At 39.0% G+C, this 16,759-nt stretch overlaps 1 protein-coding gene across 1 annotated transcript in view; it reads left to right on the top strand.

Moving 5' to 3' along the window:
• PPEF1 (protein phosphatase with EF-hand domain 1) overlaps nucleotides 1–16,759 on the top strand; it is a 209,004-nt gene that overhangs the window by 61,211 nt on the left and 131,034 nt on the right. Inside the window, exon 10 of the mRNA XM_053705264.1 lies at nucleotides 11,646–11,948. Within this exon, the coding sequence (XP_053561239.1) occupies nucleotides 11,646–11,948 (303 nt within the window). The remainder of the gene's footprint in view (nucleotides 1–11,645; nucleotides 11,949–16,759) is intronic.

Below are 16,759 nucleotides of genomic sequence, written 5' to 3'. Positions count from 1 at the left end.
GAGCGTTAGACCCTTTAATGACTGGCTCCAAATACCAGAGGGCGGTAAAAAACCAGCGTTAGGAGCCTCTAACGCTGGTTTTGACGGCTACCGCCCAACTCTAAATCTAGGCCCATGATAGCTACAATATAATTAATAATTATATTGTAGCTATTTTAGGATTTATTTTTATTTTACAGGCAACTTTGTATTTATTTTAACCAGGTACAATAGTTATTAAATAGTTATTAACTATTTAATAACTACCTAGCTAAAATACTTACAAAATTACCTGTAAAATAAATCCTAACCTAAGTTACAATTAAACCTAACACTACACTATCATTAAATTAATTTAAAAAATTAACTACAATTACCTAAAATTAAATTCAATTAAATAAACTAAACAATAGTACAAAAAACAAACAAACATTAAATTACAGAAAATAAAAAAGAATTACAAGAAGTTTAAACTAATTACACCTAATCTAAGCCCCCTAATAAAATAATAAAGCCCCGCAAAATAAAAAAAATGCCCTACCCTATTCTAAATTACAAAGTAATCAGCTCTTTTACCAGCCCTTAAAAGGGCTTTTTGCGGGGCATTGCCCCAAAGTAATCAGCTCTTTTACCTGTAAAAAAAAAAATACAACCCCCTCCCAACATTAAAACCCACCACCCACATACCCCTACTCTAACCCACCCAAACCCCCTTAAAAAAACCTAACACTAACCCCCTGAAGATCTCCCTACCTTAAGTCGTCTTCACCCAGCTGAGCCGAATTCTTCATCCAAGCGGAGCAAGAAGAGGTCCGCCATCCGGTAGAAGTCTTCATCCAAGCGGGGCAAGAAGAGGTCCTCCAACACTAAGCCCCTGAAGATATTCCTACCTTATCTTCACCATGCCAGGTTCACCGATCCGTCCTCGGAAGTCTTGATCCAAGCCCAAGCGGGGGGCTGAAGAGTGACGTCCATCCTCGGGCTGAAGTCTGGATCCAAGCGGCGGCTGAAGAAATCCATCATCGGGCTGAAGTCGGAAGTCCATCATCGGGATGAAGTCTTCTATCAAGCAGCATCTTCAATCTTCTTTCTTCCGGAGCAGAGCGGAGCCATCTTTTTCCCAGCCGTCGCGGATCCATCCTCTTCTAACGACGCCTACTAGCCGAATGACGGTTCCTTTAAATGACGTCATCCAAGATGGCGTCCGTCGAATTCCGATTGGCTGATAGGATTCTATCAGCCAATCAGAATTAAGGTAGGAAAATTCTGATTGGCTGATGGAATCAGCCAATCAGATTCAAGTTCAATCTGATTGGCTGATCCAATCAGCCAATCAGATTGAGCTCGCATTCTATTGGCTGTTCCGATCAGCCAATAGAATGCGAGCTCAATCTGATTGGCTGATTCCATCAGCCAATCAGAATTTTCCTACCTTAATTCCGATTGGCTGATAGAATCCTATCAGACCATCGGAATTCGACGGACGCCATCTTGGATGACGTCATTTAAAGGAACCGTCATTCGGCTAGTAGGCGTCGTTAGAAGAGGATGGATCCGCGTCGGCTGGGAAGAAGATGGTTCCGCTCCGCTCCGGAAGAAAGAAGATTGAAGATGCTGCTTGATAGAAGACTTCATCCCGATGATGGACTTCCGACTTCAGCCCGATGATGGATTTCTTCAGCCGCCGCTTGGATCCAGACTTCAGCCCGAGGATGGACGTCACTCTTCAGCTCCCCGCTTGGGCTTGGATCAACACTTCCGAGGACGGATCGGTGAACCTGGCATGGTGAAGATAAGGTAGGAAGATCTTCAGGGGCTTAGTGTTAGGTTTATTTAAGGGGGGTTTGGGTTAGATTAGGGGTATGTGGGTGGTGGGTTGTAATGTTGGGGGGGGTATTGTATGTGTTTTTTTTACAGGCAAAAGAACTGAATTCTTTGGGGCATGCCCCGCAAAGGGCCCTGTCCAGGGCTGGTAAGGTAAAAGAGCTTTGAACTTTTTTAATTTAGAATAGAGTAGGGCATTTTTTTATTTTGGGGGGCTTTGTTATTTTATTAGGGGGCTTAGAGTAGGTGTAATTAGTTTAAAATTGTTGTAATATTTTTCTAATGTTTGTAAATATTTTTTTATTTTTTGTAACTTAGTTCTTTTTTATTTTTTGTACTTTAGTTAGTTTATTTCATTGTATTTATTTGTAGATATTGTATTTAATTTATTTATTGATAGTGTAGTGTTAGGTTTAATTGTAGATAATTGTAGGTATTTTATTTAATTAATTTAATGATAGTGTAGTGTTAGGTTTAATTGTAACTTAGGTTAGGATTTATTTTACAGGTAATTTTGTAATTATTTTAACTATTTTAGCTATTAAATAGTTCTTAACTATTTAATAGCTATTGTACCTGGTTAAAATAAATACAAAGTTACCTGTAAAATAAATATAAATCCTAAAATAGCTATAATATAATTATAATTTATATTGTAGCTATATTAGGGTTTATTTTACAGGTAAGTATTTAGCTTTAAATAGGAATAATTTATTTAATAAGAGTTAATTTATTTCGTTAGATTTAAATTATATTTAACTTAGGGGGGTGTTAGTGTTAGGGTTAGACTTAGCTTTAGGGGTTAATCCATTTATTACAGTAGCGGCGAGATTCGGTCGGCAGATTAGGGGTTAATAATTGAAGTTAGGTGTCGGCAATGTTAGGGAGGGCAGATTAGGGGTTAATACTATTTATTATAGGGTTATTGAGGCGGGAGTGAGGCGGATTAGGGGTTAATAACTTTATTATAGTAGCAGTGCGGTCCGCTCGGCAGATTAGGGGTTAATAAGTGGAGGCAGGTGGAGGCGACGTTGAGGGGGGCAGATTAGGGGTCAATAAATATAATATAGGGGTCGGCGGTGTTAGGCACAGCAGATTAGGGGTACATAGCTATAATGTAGGTGGCAGCGGTGTACGGAGCGGCAGATTAGGGGTTAATAATAATATGCAGGGGTCAGCGATAGCGGGGCGGCAGATTAGGGGTTAATAAATATAATATAGGGGTCGGCGGTGTTAGGGGCAGCAGATTAGGGGTTCATAGGGATAATGTAGGTGGCAGCGGTGTGCGGTCGGCAGATTAGGGGTTAAAAATTTTTAATAGAGTGGCGGCGATGTGGGGGGACCTTGGTTTAGGGGTACATAGGTAGTTTATGGGTGTTAATGTACTTTTGAGCACAGTAGTTAAGAGCTTTATAAACCGGCGTTAGCCCAGAAAGCTCTTAACTACTGACTTTTTTCTGCGGCTGGAGTTTTGTCGTTAGATTTCTAACGCTCACTACAGCCACGACTCTAAATACCGGCGTTAGAAAGATCCCATTGAAAAGATAGGATACGCAATTGACGTAAGGGGATCTGCGGTATGGAAAAGTCGCGGCTGGAAAGTGAGCGTTAGACCCTTTAATGACTGGCTCCAAATACCAGAGGGCGGTAAAAAACCAGCGTTAGGAGCCTCTAACGCTGGTTTTGACGGCTACCGCCCAACTCTAAATCTAGGCCCATGATAGCTACAATATAATTAATAATTATATTGTAGCTATTTTAGGATTTATTTTTATTTTACAGGCAACTTTGTATTTATTTTAACCAGGTACAATAGTTATTAAATAGTTATTAACTATTTAATAACTACCTAGCTAAAATACTTACAAAATTACCTGTAAAATAAATCTTAACCTAAGTTACAATTAAACCTAACACTACACTATCATTAAATTAATTTAAAAAATTAACTACAATTACCTAAAATTAAATTCAATTAAATAAACTAAACAATAGTACAAAAAACAAACAAACATTAAATTACAGAAAATAAAAAAGAATTACAAGAAGTTTAAACTAATTACACCTAATCTAAGCCCCCTAATAAAATAATAAAGCCCCGCAAAATAAAAAAAATGCCCTACCCTATTCTAAATTACAAAGTAATCAGCTCTTTTACCAGCCCTTAAAAGGGCTTTTTGCGGGGCATTGCCCCAAAGTAATCAGCTCTTTTACCTGTAAAAAAAAAAATACAACCCCCTCCCAACATTAAAACCCACCACCCACATACCCCTACTCTAACCCACCCAAACCCCCTTAAAAAAACCTAACACTAACCCCCTGAAGATCTCCCTACCTTAAGTCGTCTTCACCCAGCTGAGCCGAATTCTTCATCCAAGCGGAGCAAGAAGAGGTCCGCCATCCGGTAGAAGTCTTCATCCAAGCGGGGCAAGAAGAGGTCCTCCAACACTAAGCCCCTGAAGATATTCCTACCTTATCTTCACCATGCCAGGTTCACCGATCCGTCCTCGGAAGTCTTGATCCAAGCCCAAGCGGGGGGCTGAAGAGTGACGTCCATCCTCGGGCTGAAGTCTGGATCCAAGCGGCGGCTGAAGAAATCCATCATCGGGCTGAAGTCGGAAGTCCATCATCGGGATGAAGTCTTCTATCAAGCAGCATCTTCAGTCTTCTTTCTTCCGGAGCAGAGCGGAGCCATCTTTTTCCCAGCCGTCGCGGATCCATCCTCTTCTAACGACGCCTACTAGCCGAATGACGGTTCCTTTAAATGACGTCATCCAAGATGGCGTCCGTCGAATTCCGATTGGCTGATAGGATTCTATCAGCCAATCAGAATTAAGGTAGGAAAATTCTGATTGGCTGATGGAATCAGCCAATCAGATTCAAGTTCGATCTGATTGGCTGATCCAATCAGCCAATCAGATTGAGCTCGCATTCTATTGGCTGTTCCGATCAGCCAATAGAATGCGAGCTCAATCTGATTGGCTGATTCCATCAGCCAATCAGAATTTTCCTACCTTAATTCCGATTGGCTGATAGAATCCTATCAGACCATCGGAATTCGACGGACGCCATCTTGGATGACGTCATTTAAAGGAACCGTCATTCGGCTAGTAGGCGTCGTTAGAAGAGGATGGATCCGCGTCGGCTGGGAAGAAGATGGCTCCGCTCCGCTCCGGAAGAAAGAAGATTGAAGATGCTGCTTGATAGAAGACTTCATCCCGATGATGGACTTCCGACTTCAGCCCGATGATGGATTTCTTCAGCCGCCGCTTGGATCCAGACTTCAGCCCGAGGATGGACGTCACTCTTCAGCTCCCCGCTTGGGCTTGGATCAACACTTCCGAGGACGGATCGGTGAACCTGGCATGGTGAAGATAAGGTAGGAAGATCTTCAGGGGCTTAGTGTTAGGTTTATTTAAGGGGGGTTTGGGTTAGATTAGGGGTATGTGGGTGGTGGGTTGTAATGTTGGGGGGGGTATTGTATGTGTTTTTTTTACAGGCAAAAGAACTGAATTCTTTGGGGCATGCCCCGCAAAGGGCCCTGTCCAGGGCTGGTAAGGTAAAAGAGCTTTGAACTTTTTTAATTTAGAATAGAGTAGGGCATTTTTTTATTTTGGGGGGCTTTGTTATTTTATTAGGGGGCTTAGAGTAGGTGTAATTAGTTTAAAATTGTTGTAATATTTTTCTAATGTTTGTAAATATTTTTTTATTTTTTGTAACTTAGTTCTTTTTTATTTTTTGTACTTTAGTTAGTTTATTTCATTGTATTTATTTGTAGATATTGTATTTAATTAATTTATTGATAGTGTAGTGTTAGGTTTAATTGTAGATAATTGTAGGTATTTTATTTAATTAATTTATTGATAGTGTAGTGTTAGGTTTAATTGTAACTTAGGTTAGGATTTATTTTACAGGTAATTTTGTAATTATTTTAACTATTTTAGCTATTAAATAGTTCTTAACTATTTAATAGCTATTGTACCTGGTTAAAATAAATACAAAGTTACCTGTAAAATAAATATAAATCCTAAAATAGCTATAATATAATTATAATTTATATTGTAGCTATATTAGGGTTTATTTTACAGGTAAGTATTTAGCTTTAAATAGGAATAATTTATTTAATAAGAGTTAATTTATTTTGTTAGATTTAAATTATATTTAACTTAGGGGGGTGTTAGTGTTAGGGTTAGACTTAGCTTTAGGGGTTAATCCATTTATTACAGTAGCGGCGAGATTCGGTCGGCAGATTAGGGGTTAATAATTGAAGTTAGGTATCGGCAATGTTAGGGAGGGCAGATTAGGGGTTAATACTATTTATTATAGGGTTATTGAGGCGGGAGTGAGGCGGATTAGGGGTTAATAACTTTATTATAGTAGCGGTGCGGTCCGCTCGGCAGATTAGGGGTTAATAAGTGGAGGCAGGTGGAGGCGACGTTGAGGGGGGCAGATTAGGGGTCAATAAATATAATATAGGGGTCGGCGGTGTTAGGCACAGCAGATTAGGGGTACATAGATATAATGTAGGTGGCAGCGGTGTACGGAGCGGCAGATTAGGGGTTAATAATAATATTACATTGCCCCAAAGTAATCAGCTCTTTTACCTGTAAAAAAAAATACAACCCCCTCCCAACATTAAAACCCACCACCCACATACCCCTACTCTAACCCACCCAAACCCCCTTAAAAAAACCTAACACTAACCCCCTGAAGATCTCCCTACCTTGAGTCGTCTTCACCCAGCCGAGCCGAATTCTTCATCCAAGCGGAGCAAGAAGAGGTCCGCCATCCGGTAGAAGTCTTCATCCAAGCGGGGCAAGAAGAGGTCCTCCATCCGGTAGAAGTCTTCATCCAAGCGGTGTCTTCTATCTTCATCCAACCGTGGCTCCATCTTCCAGACCTCCGACGCGGAACATCCTTCTGGCCCGACGACTACCCGACGAATAAAGGTTCCTTTAAGGGACGTCATCCAAGATGGCATCCCTCGAATTCCGATTGGCTGATAGGATTCTATCAGCCAATCGGAATTAAGGTAGGAAAAATCTGATTGGCTGATCCAATCAGCCAATCGGATTGACCTTGCATTCTATTGGCTGTTCTGATCAGCCAATAGAATGTGAGGTCAATCCGATTGGCTGATTGGATCAGGTAATTTAGGTAATTGTAGTTAATTTATTTAATTAATTTAATGATAGTGTAGTGTTAGGTGTATTTGTAACTTAGGTTAGGATTTATTTTACAGGTAATTTTGTAAGTATTTTAGCTAGGTAGTTATTAAATAGTTGATAACTATTTAATAACTATTGTACCTGGTTAAAATAAATACAAAGTTGCCTGTAAAATAAAATTAAACCCTAAAATAGCTACAATGTAACTATTAGTTATATTGTAGCTATCTTAGGGTTTATTTTATAGGTAAGTATTTATTTTTATTTAGACAAGCAGGACCAGCACTTAATCCTTCATTTTTACAGTGATTCGAGTTGGTGCACACCAGGGGGACTCCCCTAACCAAAGTCCAGTGACAAGTATAATAAAACAACACACTGGTGGCACTCAAAAAATGGCAACAGTGCCTTTATTACAGAGCAACGTATTTATTTTTAAATAGGAATAATTTAGTTAATAATAGTAAGTTTTATTTAGATTTATTAAAATAATATTAAAGTTAGGGGGGTGTTAGGGTTAGACTTAGGTTTAGGGGTTAATAAGTTTTAAATAGGTGGAGGCGGTATAGGGGGGCAGGATAGGGATTAATAAGTTTAATATAGATGGCGGCAGGGTCCGGGAGCGGCGGTTTAGGGGTTAAACGTTTAATTTAGTTGCGGTGGGGTCCGGGAGCGGCGGTTTAGGGGTTAATGAGTTTAATGTAGGTGGTGGCGGTGTAGTGGGGGGCAGGATAGGGGTTAATAAATGTAATGCAGGTGGCGGTGGGCTCCGGGTGCGGCAATTTAGGGGTTAAACAATTTATTTAGTTGCAGCGGAGTCCGGGATCCGCAGGATAGGGGTTAATAACTTGAATATAGGTGGCGGCGGTATAGGGGGCGTCAGATTAGGGGTTAATAGGTATAATGTTGGTGGCGGCATGGTCCGGGAGTGGCGGTTTAGGGGGTTAATATATTTATTTAGGGGGTAATAACTTTATTTAGGTGTGGGGGGGCTCCGGGAGCGGCGGTTTAGGGGGTAAAACAGTATAGTTTAGTGTGGGTGCTTAGTGACAGGTTAGAAAGAAAGCTGCGAAGAAGCCGATGAGCAGCGAGATCGATGACTGTCAGTTAACAACAGTCCGCTGCTCATCGCCCATTACTTGGTGCGCGGCTTCTTGACAGCTTTTTTGATAACTTTGGCGAACGTATTCAGGTCCACGATGGTAGGCGAGCTTATGCGAGCGTATTGGGCCGGCGAATGCAGGAAAGTAGACGGCTTCATACATAGAGGCCATAGAGTATAGTCTCTATAACTCTCTTCATTGTACTTTATAACACTTTCACATTTGCACTTCAGAGTTTAAAGGGTTTTTTCTTGTCAGTTTACATATTACCGTATTTTTTCCTTTTATCTACACCTTTGATTTATATTTCTGCCATTCACTGACATTGTTTTCAGTGGCTGATTTTATTGCTGTTGATTGCTAAATGCCCCAGTGATTTTCTCTCTTCACTCCAGTTCTATTATTCCTGAGCTTTTAACTTTGATTTTTGTAATCCTAATCACTTGCTTTTCTTTCACAGAACACTTTCTGGAGTTTCATTTGTTCGTTAAAAAGACAAAAGATAAATAAACTATAAATGTACTGCTCTCCCACATGCTCATAGGTGATGTACTGGTGAACAGCAATTCAACAAGAAACAAATAGAAATACCTGTCAGCTAATTTTCCCCTGTATTACTTCAGCACAGTACTCATAAGGGGTTGCTAGTCACTGTGATAAAGTAATCCACACATGGAAAGAATTAAAGGGACAGTCAACACCAGAATTTTTGATGTTTAAAAAGAGAGATAATCCCTTTATTACCCATTCCCCAGTTTTGTATAACCAACACTGTTATAGAAATAAACTTTTTACCTCTATGATTACCTTGTATCTAAGCCTCTGCAAACTGCCCCCTTGTTTCAGTTGTTTTGACAGACTTGCATTTTAGCTAATCAGTGCTCACTCCAGGGTAACTTCACGTGCATGAGCTCAATGTTATATAAATGAAACACATGAACTAATGCCCTCTAGTGGTCAAAATGCATTCAAATTAGAGACAGTCTTCAAGGTCTAAGAAATTAGCATATGAACCTCCTAGGTTTAGCTTTCAACTATGAATACCAAGAGAACAAAGCAAAATTTTTGATAAAAGTAAATTACATCCCCTATTTAAATCATGAAAGTTTTTTCGGACTTGACTGTCCCTTTAACTACAGTGTGTGTATATATAACAGGACCAGGGTTCTAAGAGGCCATACACATCAGACAACGGTAATAGCTGGATTTATATCACTCAAAACTGTATTCCAGTAACATTTTTGGGTTCTCACTTTTTCCTCAGAGGAAGAGGTGACAACCCTGAAATGTCACTGGAATAAAGTTTTGAGTGATTTAAATCCAGTGAGTGCTAGTACCTTTGTCTGATATATATATATATATATATATATATATATATATATATATATATATATATATATATATACAGGGACTGCAGAATTATTAGGCAAATGAGTATTTTGACCACATCATCCTCTTTATGCATGTTGTCTTACTCCAAGCTGTATAGGCTCGAAAGCCTACTACCAATTAAGCATATTAGGTGAGGTGCATCTCTGTAATGAGAAGGGGTGTGGTCTAATGACATCAACACCCTATATCAGGTGTGCATAATTATTAGGCAACTTCCTTTCCTTTGGCAAAATGGGTCAAAAGAAGGACTTGACAGGCTCAGAAAAGTCAAAAATAGTGAGATATCTTGCAGAGGGATGCAGCACTCTTAAAATTGCAAAGCTTCTGAAGCGTGATCATCGAACAATCAAGCGTTTCATTCAAAATAGCCAACAGGGTTGCAAGAAGCGTGTGGAAAAACCAAGACGTAAAATAACTGCCCATGAACTGAGAAAAGTCAAGCGTGCAGCTGCCAAGATGCCACTTGCCACCAGTTTGGCCATATTTCAGAGCTGCAACATCACTGGAGTGCCCAAAAGCACAAGGTGTGCAATACTCAGAGACATGGCCAAGGTAAGAAAGACGACCACCACTGAACAAGACACACAAGCTGAAACGTCAAGACTGGGCCAAGAAATATCTCAAGACTGATTTTTCTAAGGTTTTATGGACTGATGAAATGAGAGTGAGCCTTGATGGGCCAGATGGATGGGCCCGTGGCTGGATTGGTAAAGGGCAGAGAGCTCCAGTCCGACTCAGATGCCAGCAAGGTGGAGGTGGAGTACTGGTTTGGGCTGGTATCATCAAAGATGAGCTTGTGGGGCCTTTTCGGGTTGAGGATGGAGTCAAGCTCAACTCCCAGTCCTACTGCCAGTTTCTGGAAGACACCTTCTTCAAGCAGTGGTACAGGAAGAAGTCTGCATCCTTCAAGAAAAACATGATTTTCATGCAGGACAATGCTCCATCACACGCGTCCAAGTACTCCACAGCGTGGCTGGCAAGAAAGGGTATAAAAGAAGAAAATCTAATGACATGGCCTCCTTGTTCACCTGATCTGAACCCCATTGAGAACCTGTGGTCCATCATCAAATGTGAGATTTACAAGGAGGGAAAACAGTACACCTCTCTGATCAGTGTCTGGGAGGCTGTGGTTGCTGCTGCACGCAATGTTGATGGTGAACAGATAAAAACACTGACAGAATCCATGGATGGCAGGCTTTTGAGTGTCCTTGCAAAGAAAGGTGGATATATTGGTCACTGATTTGTTTTTGTTTTGTTTTTGAACGTCAGAAATGTATATTTGTGAATGTTGAGATGTTATATTGGTTTCACTGGTAAAAATAAATAATTGAAATGGGTATATATTTGTTTTTTGTTAAGTTGCCTAATAATTATGCACAGTAATAGTCACCTGCACACACAGATATCCCCCTAAAATAGCTATAACTAAAAACAAACTAAAAACTACTTCCAAAATTTTTCAGCTTTGATATTAATGAGTTTTTTGGGTTCATTGAGAACATGGTTGTTGTTCAATAATAAAATTAATCCTCAAAAATACAACTTGCCTAATAATTCTGCACTCCCTGTATATATATATATATATATAAATACATACTTTTTCCATGTGTGCATTTCTTTATCACAGTGGCTAGCAACCTCTTATGAGTGCTGTGCTGAAGTAATACTATGAAATGACACAAAACATCAGTCACATTTAAGAAAATATATATTTTTATTATTATTAACAGGGGTTGAAAAATATCTCTATAATATACTAGTCAGGAGGGAAAAGTTACTTGTCCAGAGGGGAGAAGTTAATAGTCGACTTAATGTTAAAGATAGGAAAATACATGTTTTACTTGTACCCTGCAATTTCTTAATTGTCTGGGCAAGTGGAAATTTACAGCCCTGATTATTAATGATAATAATAATCTGCCTGACACAAAGGGAGAAGTGTAGCACCAAAATCCATATGAGATATAGGTTGCCCGCTATTATAGTACTTTGAGGCTGGCCATGAACCTAACATAAGATGTACTCTACAATCACTATATATGTATGTGTATATTTGTCAGTGAGTATATATATATTATTGTGTATTTCCTGTTCTAAATGGTAATATTCTAGTGCTATATTTAATAATCAATGTTTTACGAAAACAAGTTAATTATTATCTTTTTTCCCCCTTAAATTTAAGTACAAGTCAGCCTTGCGAGCACCAGTTAGTGTTAATTCCAAAGATAACAGCACTGTACAGAAAACCAACAAAACCACTGCGGATGATGCAGCACGACAAAATAATACAGCTTCAAACCAAAGAACACTGTCTAATTCTAGTGATTACAGCTGTCTAAACACGTCCTCAGGCTCTGAAGAAAAAATGGGCATTTTCAGAGATGGTCAGAGAAGTCATTCGAAGATACCTTACTTGAATGCCAGTATTCAGCTGCCGAACATGGCACTAGAGTTAACAACAATCGAACGGGAGGAATGGAAACAGGTGCATAATTATTTATAATTTATATTAATACTTATTTATAAAGCACCAGTATATTTTATAGAGCATTACAATAGTGCTACATTACATGTAAAGGTTCAGTAAACATACATACAGTATATACTAACAAGTTATAGAGCAAGGAGCAAAGAGCTTTCCATATGTGATAGCTAGTCTAGAGGAAATAGTACAGGTAGTGAGACAGAAAGTGTGACTATAACTTGTAAGTTGCATGACCAAGGGCTATAAACAGGCAGTCTTGCATGTGTTGATACATCTCAGGAGTGTCCTCCAGTAATGTTGCTTTATTTATCAGCAGCAGTTGCCACCAACGCGTTACGTATTGTAATTATGGATATTAATAATTAATTGCAGTATAAAATTATTGTCAGCGATATCTACAATTAATATTGCAGAATTTAGTCAATACACTACAGTAAGATGTTAAATCTCTGTAGTGTACTCCAAAATATCACTATTTACATATCTATACATTTTACAACAATATTATTATTAAAAATTAATATTTAATCTCAATATCAAATATTCCTAAATTCTGATCAGTTAATCTTTATATACACATTAATTATATTTATGTAGTAGCAGAATATCACCTATGACCAGTTATATCTATCAATTTATAATATAATATTAAAATATAAAGCAGGCTATAGAGATATTTAGATTAATTACTATTCAATAGGTATTGTCTATTATCCCATGTATGAACACAATATTTCTATAAGTTAACCCTAACTCAAAATGAATCACTTAACAAATATCCCACTTTAGTTTTGCAAGAACAATTTGTATTTAACCAGCAACACTTAGTCCAATGCCAAAATATGGACTACTAACTTAACAATGCTAAGGCCTAGATTTAGAGTTTGGCGTTAGCCGTGAAAACCAGCGTTAGAGGCTCCTAACGCTGGTTTTAGGCTACCTCCGGTATTTGGAGTCACTCAAAAAAGGGTCTAACACTCACTTTTCAGCCGCGACTTTTCCATACCGCAGATCCCCTTACGAAAATTGCGTATCCTATCTTTTCAATGGGATTTTTCTAACTCCGGTATTTAGAGTCGTGTCTGAAGTGAGCGTTAGAAATCTAACGACAAAACTCCAGCCGCAGGAAAAAAGTCAGTAGTTAAGAGCTTTCTGGGCTAACGCCGGTTTATAAAGCTCTTAACTACTGTACTTTAAAGTATACTAACACCCATAAACTACCTATGTACCCCTAAACCGAGGCCCCCCCCCACATCGCCGCCACTCGATTAAATTTTTTTAACCCCAATCTGCCGACCGCCACCTACGTTATCCTTATGTACCCCTAATCTGCTGCCCCTAACACCGCCGACCCCTATATTATATTTATTAACCCCTAATCTGCCCCCCACAACGTCGCCGCCAACTACCTACACTTATTAACCCCTAATCTGCCGACCGCAAAGCGCCGCCACCTACGTTATCCTTATGTACCCCTAATCTGCTGCCCCTAACACCGCTGACCACTACATTATATTTATTAACCCCTAATCTGCCCCCCTCAACGTCGCCTCCACCTGCCTACACTTATTAACCCCTAATCTGCCGAGCGGACCGCACCGCTATTATAATAAAGTTATTAACCCCTAATCCGCCTCACCCCCTCCTCAATAACCCTATAATAAATAGTATTAACCCCTAATCTGCCCTCCCTAACATCGCCGACACCTAACTTCAATTATTAACCCCTAATCTGCCGACCGGACCTCACTGCTACTGTAATAAATGGATTAACCCCTAAAGCTAAGTCTAACCCTAACCCTAACACCCCCCTAAATTAAATATAATTTTAATCTAACGAAATTAATTAACTCTTATTAAATAAATTATTCCTATTTAAAGCTAAATACTTACCTGTAAAATAAATCCTAATATAGCTACAATATAAATTATAATTAAATTTTAGCTATTTTAGGATTAATATTTATTTTACAGGCAACTTTGTAATTATTTTAACCAGGTACAATAGCTATTAAATAGTTAAGAACTATTTAATAGCTAGCTAGTTATAATAATTACAAAATTACCTGTAAAATAAATCCTAACCTAAGTTACAATTAAACCTAACACTATACTATCATTAAATTAATTAAATAAAATACCTATAATTACCTACAATTAAACCTAACACTACACTATCAATACATTAATTAAATACAATATCTACAAATAACTACAATGAAATAAACTAACTAAAGTACAAAAAATAAAAAAGAACTAAGTTACAAAAAATAAAAAAATATTTACAAACATAAGAAAAATATTACAATAATTTTAAACTAATTACACCTACTCTAAGCCCCCTAATAAAATAACAAAGACCCCCAAAATAAAAAATGCCCTACCCTATTCTAAATTACTAAAGTTCAAAGCTCTTTTACCTTACCAGCCCTGAACAGGGCCCTTTGCGGGGCATGCCCCAAGAAGTTCAGCTCTTTTGCCTGCAAAAAAAAACATACAATACCCCCCCCAATATTACAACCCACCACCCACATACCCCTAATCTAACCCAAACCCCTCTTAAATAAACCTAACACTAAGCCCCTGAAGATCATCCTACCTTGTCTTCACCTCACCAGGTATCACCGATCCGTCCTGGCTCCAAAATCTTCATCCAACCCAAGCGGGGGCTGGCGATCCATCATCCGGTGGCTGAAGAGGTCCAGAAGAGGCTCCAAAGTCTTCATCCTATTGGCTGATCGGAACAGCCAATAGAATGCGAGCTCAATCTGATTGGCTGATTGGATCAGCCAATCGGATTGAACTTGATTCTGATTGGCTGACTCCATCAGCCAATCAGAATATTCCTACCTTAATTCCGATTGGCTGATAGAATCCTATCAGCCAATCGGAATTCGAGGGACGCCATCTTGGATGACGTCCCTTAAAGGAACCGTCATTCTTCAGTTGGACGTCGCCGGAAGAAGATGGGTCCGCGGTGGAGTTCTTCAGGATGGAGCCGGTCGTCATCGGATGAAGATAGAAGATGCCGCTTGGATCAAGATGGTTGCCGGTCCGGATCGCCTCTTCTTCCCGGATAGGATGAAGACTTTGGAGCCTCTTCTGGACGTCTTCAGCCACCGGATGATGGATCGCCAGCCCCCGATTGGGTTGGATGAAGATTTTGGAGCCAGGACGGATCGGTGATACCTGGTGAGGTGAAGACAAGGTAGGATGATCTTCAGGGGCTTAGTGTTAGGTTTATTTAAGGGGGGTTTGGGTTAGATTAGGGGTATTTGGGTGGTGGGTTGTAATGTTGGGGGGGGGTATTGTATGTTTTTTTTTACAGGCAAAAGAGCTGAACTTCTTGGGGCATGCCCCGCAAAGGGCCCTGTTCAGGGCTGGTAAGGTAAAAGAGCTTTGAACTTTAGTAATTTAGAATAGGGTAGGGCATTTTTTATTTTGGGGGTCTTTGTTATTTTATTAGGGGGCTTAGAGTAGGTGTAATTAGTTTAAAATTGTTGTAATATTTTTCTTATGTTTGTAAATATTTTTTTATTTTTTGTAACTTAGCTCTTTTTTATTTTTTGTACTTTAGTTAGTTTATTTCATTGTAGTTATTTGTAGATATTGTATTTAATTAATGTATTGATAGTGTAGTGTTAGGTTTAATAGTAGGTAATTATAGGTATTTTATTTAATTAATTTAATGATAGTATAGTGTTAGGTTTAATTGTAACTTAGGTTAGGATTTATTTTACAGGTAATTTTGTAATTATTTTAACTAGGTAGCTATTAAATAGTTCTTAACTATTTAATAGCTATTGTACCTGGTTAAAATAATTACAAAGTTGCCTGTAAAATAAATATTAATCCTAAAATAGCTACAATGTAATTATAATTTATATTGTAGCTATATTAGGATTTATTTTACAGGTAAGTATTTAGCTTTAAATAGGAATAATTTATTTAATAAGAGTTCATTAATTTCGTTAGATTAAAATTATATTTAATTTAGGGGGGTGTTAGTGTTAGGGTTAGACTTAGATTTAGGGGTTAATACATTTATTAGAATAGCGGTGAGCTCCAGTCGGCAGATTAGGGGTTAATAATTGAAGTTAGGTGTCGGCGATGTTAGGGAGGGCAGATTAGGGGTTAATACTATTTATTATAGGGTTAGTGAGGCGGATTAGGGGTTAATAACTTTATTATAGTAGCGCTCAGGTCCGCTCGGCAGATTAGGGGTTAATAAGTGTAGGCAGGTGGAGGCGACGTTGTGGGGGGCAGATTAGGGGTTAATAAATATAATATAGGGGTCGGCGATGTTAGGGCAGCAGATTAGGGGTACATAGGGATAATGTAAGTAGCGGCGGTTTACGGAGCGGCAGATTAGGGGTTAATAATAATATGCAGGGGTCAGCGATAGCGGGGGCGGCAGATTAGGGTTTAATAAGTGTAAGGTTAGGGGTGTTTAGACTCGGGGTACATGTTAGAGTGTTAGGTGCAGACGTAGGAAGTGTTTCCGCATAGCAAACAATGGGGCTGCGTTAGGAGCTGAACGCGGCTTTTTTGCAGGTGTTAGGTTTTTTTCAGCTCAAACAGCCCCATTGTTTTCTATGGGGGAATCGTGCACGAGCACGTTTTTGAGGCTGGCCGCTTGCGTAAGCAACTCTGGTATCGAGAGTTGAAGCTGCGTTAAATATGCTCTACGCTCCTTTTTTGGAGCCTAACCTTTATGTGGACTCTCAATACCAGAGTTATTTTTATGGTGCGGCCAGAAAAAAGCCGGCGTTAGCTTTTCGGGTTGTTACCGACAAAACTCTAAATCTAGC

Source organism: Bombina bombina, chromosome 3, assembly GCF_027579735.1.
Source record: "Bombina bombina isolate aBomBom1 chromosome 3, aBomBom1.pri, whole genome shotgun sequence".
Lineage (NCBI taxonomy): Eukaryota > Metazoa > Chordata > Amphibia > Anura > Bombinatoridae > Bombina > Bombina bombina.
Note: the sequence above shows the minus strand (reverse complement) of the source record. Positions and strands in the feature narration are given on the sequence as shown.